The sequence below is a fragment of the Dasypus novemcinctus genome, chromosome 3 (assembly GCF_030445035.2).
Source record: "Dasypus novemcinctus isolate mDasNov1 chromosome 3, mDasNov1.1.hap2, whole genome shotgun sequence".
Taxonomy (NCBI): domain Eukaryota; kingdom Metazoa; phylum Chordata; class Mammalia; order Cingulata; family Dasypodidae; genus Dasypus; species Dasypus novemcinctus.
In genome coordinates this window covers 157,742,853-157,759,564 of record NC_080675.1, presented here as the reverse complement: position 1 = coordinate 157,759,564, position 16,712 = coordinate 157,742,853, and the positions used below count along the sequence as shown (strand labels likewise).

The 16,712-nt window shown below is 35.6% G+C and overlaps 1 protein-coding gene across 14 annotated transcripts in view; it reads left to right on the top strand.

Annotated features, from left to right (window-relative positions):
* MEF2A (myocyte enhancer factor 2A) overlaps positions 1-16,712 on the top strand; it is a 195,142-nt gene that overhangs the window by 127,810 nt on the left and 50,620 nt on the right. For 9 of the 14 annotated variants that reach the window (XM_004462083.5, XM_004462086.5, XM_058294627.2 and 6 more), the window contains one exon: positions 14,861-14,992. In XM_004462083.5, coding sequence (XP_004462140.1) covers positions 14,861-14,992 — 132 coding nt within the window. Of the gene's footprint in view, positions 1-14,860; positions 14,993-15,057; positions 15,196-16,712 lie in introns of all 14 variants that reach the window. The other 5 variants (XM_004462082.4, XM_004462085.5, XM_058294631.2 and 2 more) reach the window with 1 other exon arrangement.

Here is a 16,712-nt window from a genome sequence, read left to right as displayed (position 1 = left end):
GTTCACATCCTATCCCTGGTACTGTGAATGTGACCCTTTTTGGAAACAGAATCTTTGAAGATGTTATTAGTTAAAATGGGGCCAAATTTGATTTGGAATCCTAATCCAATATGACTGATACCCTTAAAGAAGAGGAAATTGAACATAGCAAACACAGGCGTGTGATAGAGGAAGAGATTAAGTAGTGTCGCAAACGAAAGAATACTATGAATTTCTGGCAAGTCACTGCCAGAATCCTGCAAACTTCAGAGGAAGCATACCTTGTCAACACCTTCATTTAAGATGTCTAGCCTCCAGAATTTATGAGACAGTAATTTTGGTTGTTTTAAGTCACCCAATTTGTAGTACTTTGGTACGGTAGCCCTAGGAAACTAAAACAGTACTATAACAATTTCAAGAAAATTTCTCTTTCAGATGCTTGGAAGAAGCAAATTTATATCCTATCTAACAAAAGGCACTTTATTATTATATACTTCAGAAATTCCTCTCAACCTTTCAGAGGTATAGCCAAAGATAGCCAAGCACACAAGTTAGCAAGGTAGTAGAAAAAACAAAACACAGCAAGTCACAGTAAAAACTCACTCCCATATATTTCAAATATCCTGTTATTAACATTATTAAATTGTGTTTGTAAATCATCTGTTCCTCTGGGTGTGATGCCCTTTGATTGTATTAGATTTGGTGAGGGGCCTCTGATTAAGTTTACTTGATAAAATCAATTTAGGTCTTCTTATTGGGTTACTTCATAAGGTGTAGCTCAGGTTGAGTCCCTGCCACCTTGGTGGGCTGATATAAATGGACACTTGCTCCAGAAGGCATACAGGAAGAGAGAGAGAGATCCATAGATGCCAGAGGAAAGAACTTTGTCAGGTGACAGAAAGGAGAAGGTTCAAACTGCTAAAGCCCTGGGGAGAGATGAGCCATTTGCCCGATAGCCTACAGAGGAGAGATCAGGCAGAGATCAGCGACCATCTTGATTCAGCATGTAGCAACTGACTTTAGTGAAAAAGCAAGCTTGAGTTGGTCTCTTTAGGGCCTTGTTACTGTAAGCTTTTACCCCAAATAGATACCCTTTATAAAAGCCAACTGATTCTGGTACTTTGCATCAGCACCCCTTTGGAAGACCAGTACAGAGGGGCCACGGAATGTGAGTGGAAAATACCTCCCGTGTATTTTCAGCCAAATGGAGTCCACATGAGGACTCTGAGGTATCTCTTACATGGAACCACAAGATGAAGGCTCCTGGTTTCTGAATAATCTCCATTAAGGCTTTCTGAGAATAAGGAACATCTTTATTGTTCTTTGTATGAAAAGGAAATAGACTTTCATTGTATTAAGCCAGTGAGATTTGTGGACTTGTTTAAGCATCTAGCATTGCTTATGCTAGCTAATGCAGGACTTAAATCAGTACTATATAAAGAAATAAAAAATCATGACTAAGTTGGATTTAGCTCAGGAATGCAGGGTTGACATAACAGAGTTTTACAGTGTTCATGCATTGGTGGTATCAAGATTGTATATATCTGTGCTATGTAAAATAATTTGTATAGATTCAGAGAAATGCAGTAAAAATCCCAACAAGTTCTTTTTAAGAATTCAGTAACCGTTTCTGAAATACATAAGGAAATTCAAAGGGAAAAGAGAAGACATTGCTGAAGAGCAAGGTGGGAGGGAGGGTTTACTCCACAAGATGCTGAGACTAATTGCCAAGATAGACACTGTGGCATTGCTACAAATAACAAAATACTAAATGTCAATGGAATAATAGAGAACCCAGAACTGGGCATATATGAATAGATGATTGATATATTGCAGTGATAGCATCAAAGATTAAAGGGGAAAGGACAAACTCTTGAATATATAATATTGGAAAATTGGATTATCTATATGGGAAAAACATGAAATTGAACTCTACCTCATTGTCTTACATGGAATCACCTCCAGGAAGATTATAGATATAAATGTGATTAGCAAAATTATAACACTTTTCATAAGATAATATAGGAAAATACCATCATGATTTTGAGGTATGAAGGGATTTATTTTATAGAACAAAAATTGCTACCAAAAGGGAAAAATTGAAAATTTGTATTAAAATTAACAACTCCTCTTCATCAAATGATGAGAATGAAAAAACATGCCATAGAATGGGAAAATATTTTTACAATGAATAAAATTAGCAAACAATCTATATTGAATAAAAGACTACTATAAATCAACAAGAAAAAACAACTCAATAGAAAACTTGACAACATACTTGAACAGGCACTTCACAAAAGAGAAAAACCAGATGTCCAATAGATAAGCAATGTGCTTAATAATCAGAGAAGCACATGCAAATATGCACTAGAATGTGTCTGCAAAATATGTTCACAGCAGCATTTTTCATAATAGCCCAGGACTTGAAGCAACTCAAATGTCTGTCTGCAGTAGAATGGATACATAACTTTTTTTTTCATATAATAGAACACAGTATTCAGTGAAAATGAACAAACTATATATGCAACTGTATGGGTAAATCTCACAAACAATATATAACAAAAGAAGCAAAATAATACATTGTATATAATTTCATATATAATGTATATGTATACAATGTGTATGGCTCCATTCACATAATATTCAAAATTATACTTCTAGGAATATGTATAAAGGTGGTAAACCTTATAAAGAAAATCAGAAAATTGCCATCGCTGAGTTAGGATGGTATCACCTGTAAAGAGAGAACAGGGTAGGGAAGCAGATGTGGCTCAAGTGAAGGGGCTTCCACCTACCATATGGGAGGACCTGGGTTCAATCCCTGGGACCTCCTGGTGAAAAAGAAGAAAAAACATGCCTGTGCGGTGAACCAGTGCCCATGTAGTGAGCCAAGTGCGGTAAGCTGAGTGCCCTCATGAGTGCCCGCACGACGAGCCGAGTATCTGCGCAGTGAGCTGGTGCCCATGCAAGTGAGTTCCACAGCAAGATGATGAGGCAACAAAAGAGAGATAAAGGGGAGAATCAAAGTGAAGTGCAGCAGAGACCAGAAACTGAGGTGGAGCAGTTGACAGGAAACCTCTCTCCACATCAGAGGTCCCCAGGATCAAATCCCAGTGAATCCTAGAGGAGAGAAAAATGAGAAGACAAAAAGAGAAATAGATACAGAAGAACACGCAGTGAATGGACACAGCAAAAACAGCAGGCAGGAGGAGGGAGAGGGGAAGGAGGAAACATACAAATAAATCTTTAAAAAAATAAAAAGAGTACAGGGTTTTTGAAGGAGATATATAGGTTTCTGGTGACTGGGTGTGGTTTTTTTGTTATATTTTATAATGATTCACTTTAAAAAAAAAAAGATTTATTTTTACTTTATCCCCCCCTCCCCCCGCCATTTGTGGCTTGCTTGCTATCTGCTCTGTGTCCATTCACTATGCCTTCTGTGTCTGCTTGACTGCCTTCATTGTGTTATCTTGCTGTGTCATCTCTCTGTGGGCACGGCCTGTCAGCTCTCCACAGGCATGGGCCAGCTTGCCTTCACAAGGAGGCCCTGGGACACAAACCCAGGGCCTTCCATATGGTAGATGAGAGCCCAGTCAATTGAGCCACAGCCACTTCCCTGGTTGTGTTTTTTGTTTACCTGATTGGAATCACTAGAGTTTACTTTGTAATTATCTGTTGAGTTATATATATGTTTTTATGCTCCTTTATCAGTATTTCACTATTTGAAAATTTTTTATGTGTTTTCACAGTGGCTAGGAAGAGTAAGCGGTATCTAATTCAAAATTCAGAAACAAATATTAAAGATGGGAAAAAGGAAAACTTTTCTCATCTTAAAAATATTCTAATAGTGTAGTTTTAGTTCCAAAGAACCTTTCATTGTACAAGTACTTACATATTACCTTGTGCTAGATCTACTGATGAATTATCCATTGAGCCAGCATTTATTGAGCATTTACTGCTGAGTTACTTCAGAGAAATGAGATTTAAGTTGGGCATTAAAATTTTGGATTGATTTGATTTCCTCCTTGTACATTTAAAAACCACATATATACATCTTTTAAGTACTTCTAATTCCATATTTTCCATTCTAAGTGCTAGAATTCTGTTACTTTGGAATGGAATTGAACTACTGGCTATGATCCTTAGACAATTATCATAAAATTGAGCTGATATTAAAAACATATCAATTCTTTTTAGGCACAGACTAACAAATACTCAGGCAATGTAGACTCCTGAATCTAGAATGTAGTAGCATATCTCAAGATTGTAGAAACTGCTCCCTGATTGGAGGGCCCATCCTTTGCGTTCTGAGACTAGTAAGCTCTCAAGGTTAAAGAATCCACATGTGCTTAGTTTCTTCTCTCCCAGTATCCTCAATCACATAGGACACTTCTCTGTTGGAAAGGGGTGAATGAGGTTCCAGAGAACTTGTTCCCATACTTCTTTCTCCTGAGAAGTTACTTTCCCTCTAATGAGAAAATTGGGGAAAATATTCCCCTCAAAAAGACAGATATTAGTGGTGCTGTTCCATTAACACTATTAAATTCTAAATTGTTTTAGCAGTAGAGTAATTTTGTGCTTCTGATAAAGTTATAAGTTTTCATGGAAATATATCCACTGTAAATGATCTCTTGTAAGTTTTGACTAAAGAAACTTAAGAATTGGAAGGAACCTTAATTATCAAGTGATGCAACTACCTACTGAATTTAGGAACCCCTTGACAACATTACCAGCAAATAATAATCCAACCTCTTCCTTCATTCCTCCAGCCACACATAGCTCACTGATTTAAAGCAGGCAGTTACATTGCTGGGTAGATCTAAAAAAGTTCTTTTTCCGTCTTAATTTAGAATTTGCTTCCCTATTGTTTAACCAAGTAGAGCTAGGGACATACCATGTGGCATATCATTAGAGAGCTCCATCCAGGATTGGGCGTCAAAGTCATAAACTTTTTAAAAAATTCACATGCCCAGGTGTTTAGTGATTTTGATTCAGATGGTCTAGGGTAGTTCCTGGGCATCTGTATTTATCTTAAAGTCACAAAAATTAGTCCGGTAAGCATCTGAGGATGAGAACCAGTAAAGTGGGTTAAATATAAAGCATCACTGTTCTTTTTTTTTTTTTTTTTTTTTTTTAAGATTTATTTATTTATTTCTCCTCAGTCCCTCCATTGTCTGCTCTCTCTGTCTGTTTGCTGTGTGTTCTTCTGTGTCTGCTTGTATTCTTATTAGGTGGCTCCAGAAACCAGTCCTGGGACCTTCAGGAGTGGGAGAGAGGCGATCATACTCTTGCTCCACCTCAGCTCCCTTATCTGCTACATCTCTTATTATCTCTCCTCTGTGTCTCTTTTTGTTGCATCATCTTGCTGTGCCAGCTCTCCGTGTGGGCCAGCACTTGGGCACGGGGCAGTACTCTATACAGACCAACACTCCATGCAGGCCAGCAGCCTGCATGGGCCAGCTTGCCACATGGGCCAGCTTGCTCTCACCGGGAGGCCCTGGGCATTGAACCCTGGATCTCCTATATGGTAGATGGGAGCCCAATTGCTTGAGCCACATCCACTTCCCTCACTGTTCTTATATAGAGTTGTGCGACCAGTTATGACTTCACCTGTACAAGTTTACAGCTCACCTTTCAGGAGCACTGAGCAAAAGATCAACCCCTTCTTTTATTAGAAAGACAAGAAAATAGCAAAAGCTAACTTACACTTACACAGGTTGAGATCATCAATAGTACAACTTGTATGAGCCTCTGACCTAATAAGACTTAATTTACTTGTCCTCAAGTTTAACTTGGAGAGCTTTAGAAAAAAAAAAGATAATGAAAGGGTCCCACCAGCATAGATTCTCCTGTGAGTGGTCGCTGTGGCCTGGGATTCATTACCCTTGATTCTAAGGTGTAGCAGATATTGAGAACCACTAACCTAGTTAATTTCTAGGCCTCAGTTCCTCAAAAAATGAATCATTATTTTTATGAATGTAAAGATATAGAAATTATTGGCACTTATAGTTGGATATTGTTTAATATTTACTTTTTTGTTAAATAAATAAATTGTATTAGCCAAAAATAAAAAGAATATAGAAAATTCCGATCTGGGATTTTTATGAATTCTTATTTCAGGCTCCACATAATTTAAATATTTATTTGAACATTTACAGTGAAACATATTCTGAATATTAGATTTCTTTACTCTGTAAAAAACACCAAAGATTATAGTAATATCTATATGTGGGTATGTGCATGTAGGTATGTATATGTGTATATCAACAAACATAAACATATTATATAGCTTCCATGGGAATGAGTTTAAATACATTATTTCAAAAAGTATGTCTTTTGCTGATTATTTGCTAGAAAATATAAGCTTAAAATAGCCCACTATAAATCTTCTGCCCCCTGCCTAATAAAAAACATTCCATTAAGTTTGTTGTGGGGGAAAAGAAACCACCCTGGATATACTTATAAAACTATCTAAAAGCATTATTCTTGGTTCCTCAAATCTCCCTCTTTCCTTTCCACCCTTCTCTTTTTCCATCTTCAGTTTGACCAACAGATTTAATGTGTTCTAGAAAATGTGAGGCAAATGTGCCGAGGCTGCCAAGCAATAGTATATACCCAGGATTCTGTAAATGTTTCCTTGAACATGAAAGGTACAGACATTAGTGTTTTTTAAGTAAATAATAGAACACGTGACTTTAAAGTTCTTTGTTGGTTTATGTACTCATTATTTGAATCACTCATCTTTGACAAGAACAATAATCATCTTTCTTCTCATGTCCAGGTTTGGGCCCCTTTCTGGTTCTAGTTTATGGAGGTACTAGCCAAATTAATTTGGGGATTTACATAGCTTGAATAAGATCAATGGCAGTTTTCTTCACCAAGGTTCTTGGATTATAAGGAATAGAAACCCAATTGAAATAGCTCAAGCTGAAGGGGGAGTTTATTGAAAGGATACAGACAGATGGCACACAAAGGCAGATGGCACCTAACTTCATGAAGACCTGACACTAGGAACTCCATCTGAAGGTCTTGGTGGTCTCTCATCTCTGCTACCAAGGCTTGTTTACAAGATGACTGTCTTGAAGGCACACTTATGGTCTTCACATGAAAATGAATTGATAGTCTCATTTTTATAATGAGACCATAATAAAGTAGAAAAATTCTTCGATTATGACACCGTCTTTTATGTCTCAATAGAAAAAAAAGATTTGGTAAAGTATGGGATTTTTGTCTCAGTGCTTTGTAGACTTTTAAAAAAATGGGTTGTCACTCTATAGATGACATTGGGTTTTTCTGATTCTAGAAAAGTATAGTTTTTATTTATTAAATTTCCAGGTTTCTGCTCTAGCCTACTAGTTTTAAAATAAATGAGGAGGCTTCTTTTGTAAGATACTGAATTGGTACTTTTGGTTGTTAATTGATTGCAGCTAGCTGCAGACTCAGCATAAGGGAAGTAGGCTCCTAGCATTACAATTGTGATCTGTCCCAATAAAATGCCTGTGGGGAATCTCCCAGCAGCTTTCAGGATATAGCCATTTTAAATTAATCTCTTAGCTTGAACCATGTGAAATTGCGTCTTCGTGGTTCAATAATAGTAAAATATCAATTTTTTTCTGGCCCAGTCAAGTAAAAAGTGATGTCTCCAGGTTATTATTTAATTATGTTTTCACAATTTCATAACTTTGTGTTTTTTAGAAGACTTTTGAAGTAACTTGCCCCAGTGTCTTGATCTCTCTCCTCTACTGTGTTTTGTCATCCTACAAGTTTTCATCTTTAATACATGTATTATGTATGTGAGCCACCTTGTTTATCTAGATTCTGAAAATGTAGAGCATTCAGTCTTTGACATGAAAGTACATGGATTAGTTGAAGATATAGGAAATATGTAGAAAATAAGTAAATCTAGCATAACTTTCATGAATGTTCTATAGAATAAGTGCTCTTAAAATTTTAGCGTAGCAAGCAGTGAAGAAAAAGGTCATGGAAAAATGGGGTTGAAACTGGGCCATAGTGAACTATAAAAGTCATACAGAAAAGAGAGGGCAGTGTTTTCAAACAGGTGAGGTGACATCAGTGAAGCAATTTTTGTGACTGTTAGAATAATAATTTTGACTACTCTGGCATGATCAGAGGTTTCAGAGAGGATAGAAATGGTGGGGGGGCGCAGAATCAGATAAACAGGAGCTAGACTATAGTTGACTTTGCAGTCAGGCTAAGGAGTTTGACTTTGTGCTCTATATCTGTGCTTTCAAAGGAGAAATGTAAGATGTACAAACTTATCTCTTGAGGTTCAGGAAGAAAATAATAGAAATTCTATTTTATCTTTTTTTTAAGATTTATTTTTTATTTCTCTTAAAAATAGGCTTACTAACATGCAAAAAGTTTAATAGATCCATGCATACAATTTGTAAAAAGACACATCTATTGGGGGTTATGCATGACATATGTTAACAGATGGGGTAGGTAATCTAAAAATAAGTCCAAATGTAAGACAATTGCAGGCCTAGAAATAGAAACAATAATCTATAAAGTTTGGTAATCCAGTAGAATGTGGGGAGAGATCAAGGAGTGTACAGCAAGGTATCTAACTGTGTGAGAATAGGTAAGCCTGAAGAGGGAATCTGTTTAAAAAGATACTGAGAGTTCCATCTTAGTTAAGTTGAAATAAAAGTGTTAGCAAGATATCCAAATAAAAATGTACAGCAGGCAGTTGTAACTATAGATCTGAAGCTTGAGATAGACTTTCAAGTTGTAGATTAATTTGGAAGAGGGTATCATTATTCTCATACAACAATAAAAATGAACAGATGTCAAACATTTTATTTAATTCATTAACTAGTGAAGGAACCAGTAAGATATCATAACTAGTTCTAATGCCACACATTTTTATAGTTAGATAAGGAAGGCTGAAATCAATTTACAAAATGAGAGCAAAACTGGTATCTATAGTGTGGTAATCAATGGCATTTTACAAGAAACAGTTTCTGTGAACAGCAGTTATTTACATTGCTACTGAGGAAGGGCTTATGGTCCAGTGTGTACAGAGGCAAATACTATGACTTTGGAATTTTGAGAAAAAGAGTTTAAATGCAGGGTCATTAAATCTTTCTTCTTGATCTGAGAGTTCAGGGAGATTTTACGGGAATGGGAAGTGAGAGGTAGAGACAGAAGTGGGAAGGTTTGACTTGGCAAAGTCTAATGGTTAGTTATAGACTTGCCCATGTGTGGTAGATCTTCCTTTTGAAGGACCTCTAGCATTTGATATGCTTCTGATGTCTTTTTCCTGGTATCTCAAAGGTTGTCTAAAGGACAAGAGTCTGTTTCTGCTCATCCTCAGGTTATATGACCTGTGGTAAACAAGCTCTGAAGAAAAGGTTTCAGGAACAGAGGACCTCTCCATAAACTGGTTTTGGCCTGCCCATGGTTTCAGACTCCCTTGAGTTTTTGAACATTCCTCAGTCTTGAGGGATTTAGGACAATGATTCTTCTGACCACTACAAGATTAGGGTGCGTAGATCAGGATGTGAGGAATGAAATTGCTTAGTATGGAATGTGAGATTATCAGGAGTTTCTGGTTGTCCTTTTTGGAGGAATTGTTACCCCTGGGTCTCAGGGCTCAACTGAAATAGGAACAATCCAGAGGCTTCCAAGTCTCTGAGAAATAAACTTAACAAGTAAATTGAAAATTATTGGTTCAAATAAAAGAAGTAGAAGGATCATGATAAGGGGACTTAAAAGTGAATGTAACCATGTCATGTTGAAGAAATAGCTTCTCAAAGATTCCCAGATAGAGCCTGCCAAAAGATCGTTTCCTTGGAGCTATGTGGATTGTTTATGGTGTCCTTTACTATCAGTTTTCTGCAAGTAACCTTCCATTCCTACAGGGCTATAAGATAGCCTAGTCAAAGACAGAAATGGATATAACCCAAATGGAGGCACCACCAGGGTACCCACTAAATTTCAATTTTTACTTACATTGGTATTAATGAATGGAAATTTTTAAGTCAAGAGCCTTCTTACTGTCGGAGACTTTAAACAGTACATAGAAGGCCTTAAATTCCTCTTCTTTTGGGTAAATCTAGTTTAATTAATACCAAAATCAAAAACCTCTTTTCTTTGTATCTTAATTTAGGCATTTCCAGCACAGAAAGAGTACTGTGTGATGTAGGGATCCCTTTCCCTAGAAATACAGGGCAGAACACTGCTTACTCTTTCCCCACTAGCTTAAATTTCACTATATATCATAATAGTTTAAGAAGAAAAGAATGGATCCCTGCTTCAGGAGAATGTGAGGTCTGCCTTTTTCAGTAGTTGTGCTATTAATGCTTGTAATATCAATAACATTTAATTTATGAATTGTCACAAGAATTAAAGGTACTCTCTCATCTTTAATTTCTTGAGGAAGAACATTGAAACATCACAAGCCTTTGCTGGTCATATTTCCTTAATATTTAATATATAATGAATTAATACTGGTGATTCATCAGATAAACATTTTCAAAAATTTTAAATAACAGCATATTTTTTCTTTTAAATACCAATGCTCAGTCCATGGCTGAGTTCTTAAAAAGGATTCCTAGAAATCTATTTTCCCCTAAATATTTCATTTTTTATTAGAAAATTTATAAGTTTATAGAAAAATCACAGAGAAAATAGAATTCATAGAGTTAAATTTACCATAAATGAAGAATGAGAAGTAGTTTCATTCTCGTAACTGTTAAAAGATAATTTTCCAAAAAAAAGGTAAAAGTACAACACTTCAACAGATAGAGAATGAACATGAGTCTAAGTAAAATTTTAACTCATTATTTATTCAGTAAACTGGGGAAAAATGTTACGGCTGGTTAACAGTTAACTCCAAAAACCAGAGAAATGTATAAGCACAGGAAGAATACCGAAATGAATTTGCTTCATAGAGGCAAATACTGGCCTCTTCCACAGTAGGGGAAGAAGTCAGTTGAACCACAACCAGTCAATTTATTTGCATGCTTATAAGCATGAATTATTTGCATTTTGATTAGTTTTCTACAAATTAACTTCTGTTTCTACAGAATTATAAAATAGATCAAAGACAGTGAAAGCCACACACCCCATAAAATTCGATAACCTGGGAGGGCACACCCTAAACAATGCAAGTTTTCCATTGAAGACACTATTTTTATTTTGGTGCATTAGAAGTCTTCCATAATATGTCCTTGTATAACTAATATTGAAAAGCAAATATTAACTAAAGACATTCGTGATTTAAAAACCTCATATTGGACCATCAGTGCCAGTATGTAGAAAGTACCTGAATTGGCCCAAAATCACAAAGAGAAAGTAAATCATAATAGAAATTTAACTATACTATTAAGTAGAAAAAAATGTTTGTTTTTTGAAAGTGCTTTAACTGACGCTCCAAAAACAAAATTTGTCTTGTATAAAAATGGATGATGAGAGTTTCAGGTGCATTTTTAGAATTTAAGTTATCTTATCAGTTGGAAATTTAAACATATTCGAGCACTAATATAAAGGGTATAGAACAGGTTGTATAAAGTCAGTTTTAATAGATTAATAACATAAATGCTTATTACAACAGATCCCTTTACCAATTTATAATGTATGTTTCAGAATACAGTTATATTTAGGAAAAGTAACTGGGATATAAATCAACTTAAATGGTTGATGCCACTGAAATTTGAAATTATTTTGGCATAATTGAGTTTTCCCTTTAAGTTTGTCCGAGAGGCACTGAAAAACAGGATTTGCAAGAAATAGAGGATTTTAGAAGTTCTGTTAACTTTAGATTGGACCTGATAATTATCAGTAATAGCCATTACAGGGTGCACAGATAGATACTAGCAGTCTTCATGAATATTTTTGCTTTTATAAGCAGATTCCTCATAGTGGTAACCTTTCAGACTCTGTTTTCTTCATTGAGTGTTTTTATTGTGGCTAACTTGTGTCACGTGAGGAAGCTGACACTGGCCTGTCTCTCATATGCCTCGCCTGGCCCTTGGTACTAGATTACAGCATTCCACTGGTTTGTACCAGTGACAGATGAGAAACTTTTACTATTATGCTATTTGATAAAGATAAGACAGAAAAAGTCTTTTATGGTAGTTGCATCCTCGAACAGCTCTTCATGTTTTGGTGATAAAGAGACACAAGTTGGATATCAAACAGAGGTACATTAGCTTGTTATCTACAGAGTGATACGGCCTCTTAAATTCCCTTACAGTGACAGGAACTTCATCTGAAGTGAAGGCTTGCAGAGCTGGAGATACCAGAGCACTTTCCTTTCACTTGTGTATAAGTAGGATTAGTCCCTATTCCTGTAGAATAAATGCTACATGTAATTAATAAACAAAGGCCATATTCTTTTTCTTCTGTGGGTTGAAAAATATTTAAAGAGATACTTTGTACTTGGCAATTGCCATTTGTGGAAAGTTTATGGTAATAAGCATTTCAGTTTATCAAGAAAAAGACTGCATTACCTCATCTTAAGATTTATGAAAATGAAGGAAAAATAGCTAGAGATTTCAGGCTACAATAGAAAGAAAACCAGTTGTTCACGATCTTAAATTGTAATAAAGTAGCAAATGCTGATTTGTTTTTAAAGTACTCTTCAATTTCTGCATTTTTAATAAACCAAAACTTCATGATCTTGCCAAAATCTACATGTAGGCACCTATTAGATTAGTTCTGTTTCTTGTGCTGCATAGGTTATAAGAGATAAGTATGTTCCTATTCTGACTCTTAATATTTTCACTGCTGATAGTAACTTGCAGAGGGAATTAGCAGGCAGAACTTGCTACCGTGGATTGGGGAGGATAAATGTCTCCATCATTTAGTGTTCTAAATAACAAGACCTTTTATTTTATTGCTAATTGCACATTATTGTCCATGTGATTACACCCACAGAGCTTTGTACCATGGGGCAGATAATGGGGAAACAGGTTTAGTGTTTGCTGTATTGCTCATGTTTAGTAATTATATTGTAATGGGAGTTTCAGGCATTGTGTGTGGAATTCCTAGGCCATGCCAAGTAATTTGAGAAGCTAACATAGCTGTACTAACAATTACTACCTGTGATTTGGTAAGCATGCAATAAAAATCAAATTGAAGAAAGTGAAAGGTTAAAATATAAGATTTCAGAGAAGCAAAATTCTCATATCTTTATTGTGTATTTACCTTCTACTTCCTTCAAGAAAAAAGTAAAATGAGCATCCATAATTACTGAAAATCATGTTGTAAAGGATACTAAGACCAGTTATCATGGATTATTAAAAATGTAGAGAGAGTGGATGTGGCTCAAGCAGTTGAGTTCCTACCTCCCACATGGGAGGTCCCGGGTTCAGTTCCCAGTACCTCCTGAAAAAACAGAAACAAACAAGAAGTAAAACAAATGAAAAAACTAACTCAGGGAAACTGATGTGGCTCAGTGGTTGAGTGTCAGCTTCCCAGATATGAGGTCCCGGATTCAATCCCCAGCCCTGGGTACCTCAAAAATACACACACACACACACACACACACACACACACACACACACTCTCTCTCTCTCTCTCTCTCTCTCAGCAACCACACACCTTTAATTTAAATCTTATCTATCGTGTATTGATCATATTTATTTCCTAATTAAATATGCTCTTCTAGGTGGGCTTATTTGGAAAATTTTAACTTCTTAATACTCTTCTGTGGTTGACTGGAATTTCAGGGAATCTCAAGGCTATTTAAATTGTTGAACCCAGTAGTCCTCTACCTTAAAATAAGACCCATCAGGATTTTAAAAAGAAAAATATATGGAATTCTGGAAATAAATTAATATTCCATCTCTCTTCAAACTCTTGGTTTTAAATGTATTCTTAAAAAAACTATTAAATAGTTTTTAAAAGAATATTAATAGGCAAATCACTCCACAGTTGTAAATAACATATACTGTAATAAGATCGCTTTGAGTTATGTACAAAGAAACTGAAGTAAAAAAGAAAAAGCACTAGACAAGTCAATTCATTATGACTTTAAGTTTAAAAATTTAAAAATCATTAAACCAAACTATAATCCCTATATTTTTACCCCAAAGTAAGAAAGAAAATGTCAATATGGTTTAAGGGATGCACTGATGACACTCAAGAAAATTCTCCAGAAAGTCAGTTCAGTGGATTAAATCAAATCATGAAGGAACTCTATAGAAAGAGCCAGCAATGGGTAGATGTGGGGGTTGGATACATTTTGAATAACTTTTGAGTACAAATTTTAAAATATGTAATTTCATTAATATATTCATCCTACATAGGAAAGAATCATTAGTGGCATCTCTAAACATTAAATTTTAGCTTTTATTAATACATGTTCAGTTATGTAGGAAAATGCAAGTGTTGGTATTCAAGAACAAATTAGGAATGAAATTATTGGCATATTATGCTAATTATTTCTGGTGAATAGGATATCAAGGTAGAAAGAAATGTCAGTAGATGCAGTTTCAGGAATGTTTAATTTAGAAAAGTGCTTTGGTAACTTCTCAGCATCATTTTGATACATTTCTATTTCAGTTCTCACACTCATTGGCACCATCAGATAAATTGATCAAGTTAAAAGTCACATTTAAGTTTTAACTGTTAGGACAGTGATTAATTTAGTGTTCTTCAGCTAGTTTGGAAAGGAAGAATCCAGACAAATAAATATTCCTTTTCTCTTAATGTTCAGTAGAAGAATTTATTTTGCTTACATCTAAGGTTTACCTTATTTGAAAAATTAAGAGTGCATTTGTGATCATTTAAAACCATTTCAGTGGCTCTTGTATAATGCGGTTCATTCAGTCTGTGCCCTCTTAATAAAGTTTACAAGAAACTCATGGCAAGTTAGTATTATTTGTGTGTGAATTTTCCAATTGTATTTCAGACATTAAGAAAGAAAGGCCTTAATGGTTGTGAGAGCCCTGATGCTGACGATTACTTTGAGCACAGTCCACTCTCGGAGGACAGATTCAGCAAACTAAATGAAGATAGTGATTTTATTTTCAAACGAGGCCCTGTAAGTACTTTTACTTTACCTCTACTTTTTATTTGTTGATCCTTTTTGTTAACTTCATTATTTAGGCTCTGAACAAGAAGGAACACAGAGGGTGCGACAGCCCAGACCCTGATACTTCATATGTGCTAACTCCACATACGGAAGAAAAATATAAAAAAATTAATGAGGAATTTGATAATATGATGCGGAATCATAAAATCGCAGTGAGTACTAAAGTATGGTTTGTGCTTTTATCTTGTGCATGAAGCGATTGCCCACACATCTTGTTTATTTTCACAGTGGATGATGGCAACAATAAGTAGAAGGAAAAAAACACCATTTTACTAATTTTTATTTTGGTTTTATAGAATTTTAAAATAAAATTGCTGAAATCTTCTACTAGTATATAGTCAATGTCTTAGCAGTAGAAATGAAAAGAAAACAACTTAATACAGGCTCTGCTACTTACTACCCTTGTACCTTTGGATAGGGTACCTAAACTTCCTGGATTCCAGGCTCTTCATCTCTCAAGTGAGTGAGTGGACTTACAATTTTAAAGGTCCTTTCCAAAAATGTATCAAAAGAATCAATTCCATGATTCCAAATAAATATAGGCTCTCTTCTTCCTTTCCTGACTTTTAAAAAATATTACATAATGAGGGAAGTGTCTATGGCTCAATGAGTTGGGCTCCCATCTACCATATGGGAGGCCCTGGGTTTGCGTCCCGGGACCCCCTTGTGAAGGCAGGCTTGCCCGCGTGCCACGGGGTGCTGCCCGGCCCACAAGCACCGCGGAGAGCCAACTCAGCAAGGTGATGCAACAAAAAAAGGGAGAAAAGTTAAAAAAAAAAAAAAAAGAAACACACAGAAGAGCACACAGCAAATGGACACAGAGCAAATAAACAACAAGCAAGATGCAAAGGGGTTTGGGGGGGGAATAAATATAAATAAAATACACACACACACGAATTATATCATGGGAAGCAGCTATGGCTCAAGCAATTGAGCTCCTGTTTTCCATATGGAGAACCTGGGTTTGATCCCTGGGACCTCCTGGTGAAAAAAAGAAAATGGCGTCCCAGACATGCGTGGTGAGGCAATGCACCAAAAAGATGATGACGCAACCAGATAGAAAAAAAAAATATATATATATATATATATGTACTTAAGTAGTTCTTAAAAATGTAAAATATAAAATGGTTAGATTTTATTGTGAAATTTGCTGTTTCAAAATTATTTTTAATGATTTTTATAGTTGCTTTAATAGTAGTAGATCTAAGCCCTGTGCATCTCTGGTGCTTTGTAAATGTCCCCAAACCACTTGGCAACAGGGACCACCAAACTTCTTATACTGCGGGTACTGAAGAAGAGAGCCCTGCCTTAATTTAATTTTAATTTAAGGAAATAGTGTTTTTAAACTGGTTTCAAAACAAATAATTTAAAGTTTTTCTATGCGTATACTTCTGACCATAATGATACAATACTTCTTTGATGACATGTTCCTGGACTTGATAGTTCTTCAGAGAACTGTCTCATTTGACACTCCATTGACAAGAGCTCCTTAAGACAAGTTATTCTGGAGCTAATTTTCTGTTGCTGTATATATAGTGTAGGCTTTAAGGAACAATTGATTCTCATACTGATATTTACTTCATATCATTACCTGTCTTGAAACCTTGTCTCAAAGAATGCATCGTGGATCATTTCTTCAAAGTTTACCTATACTGTAAGAAGAGGCACA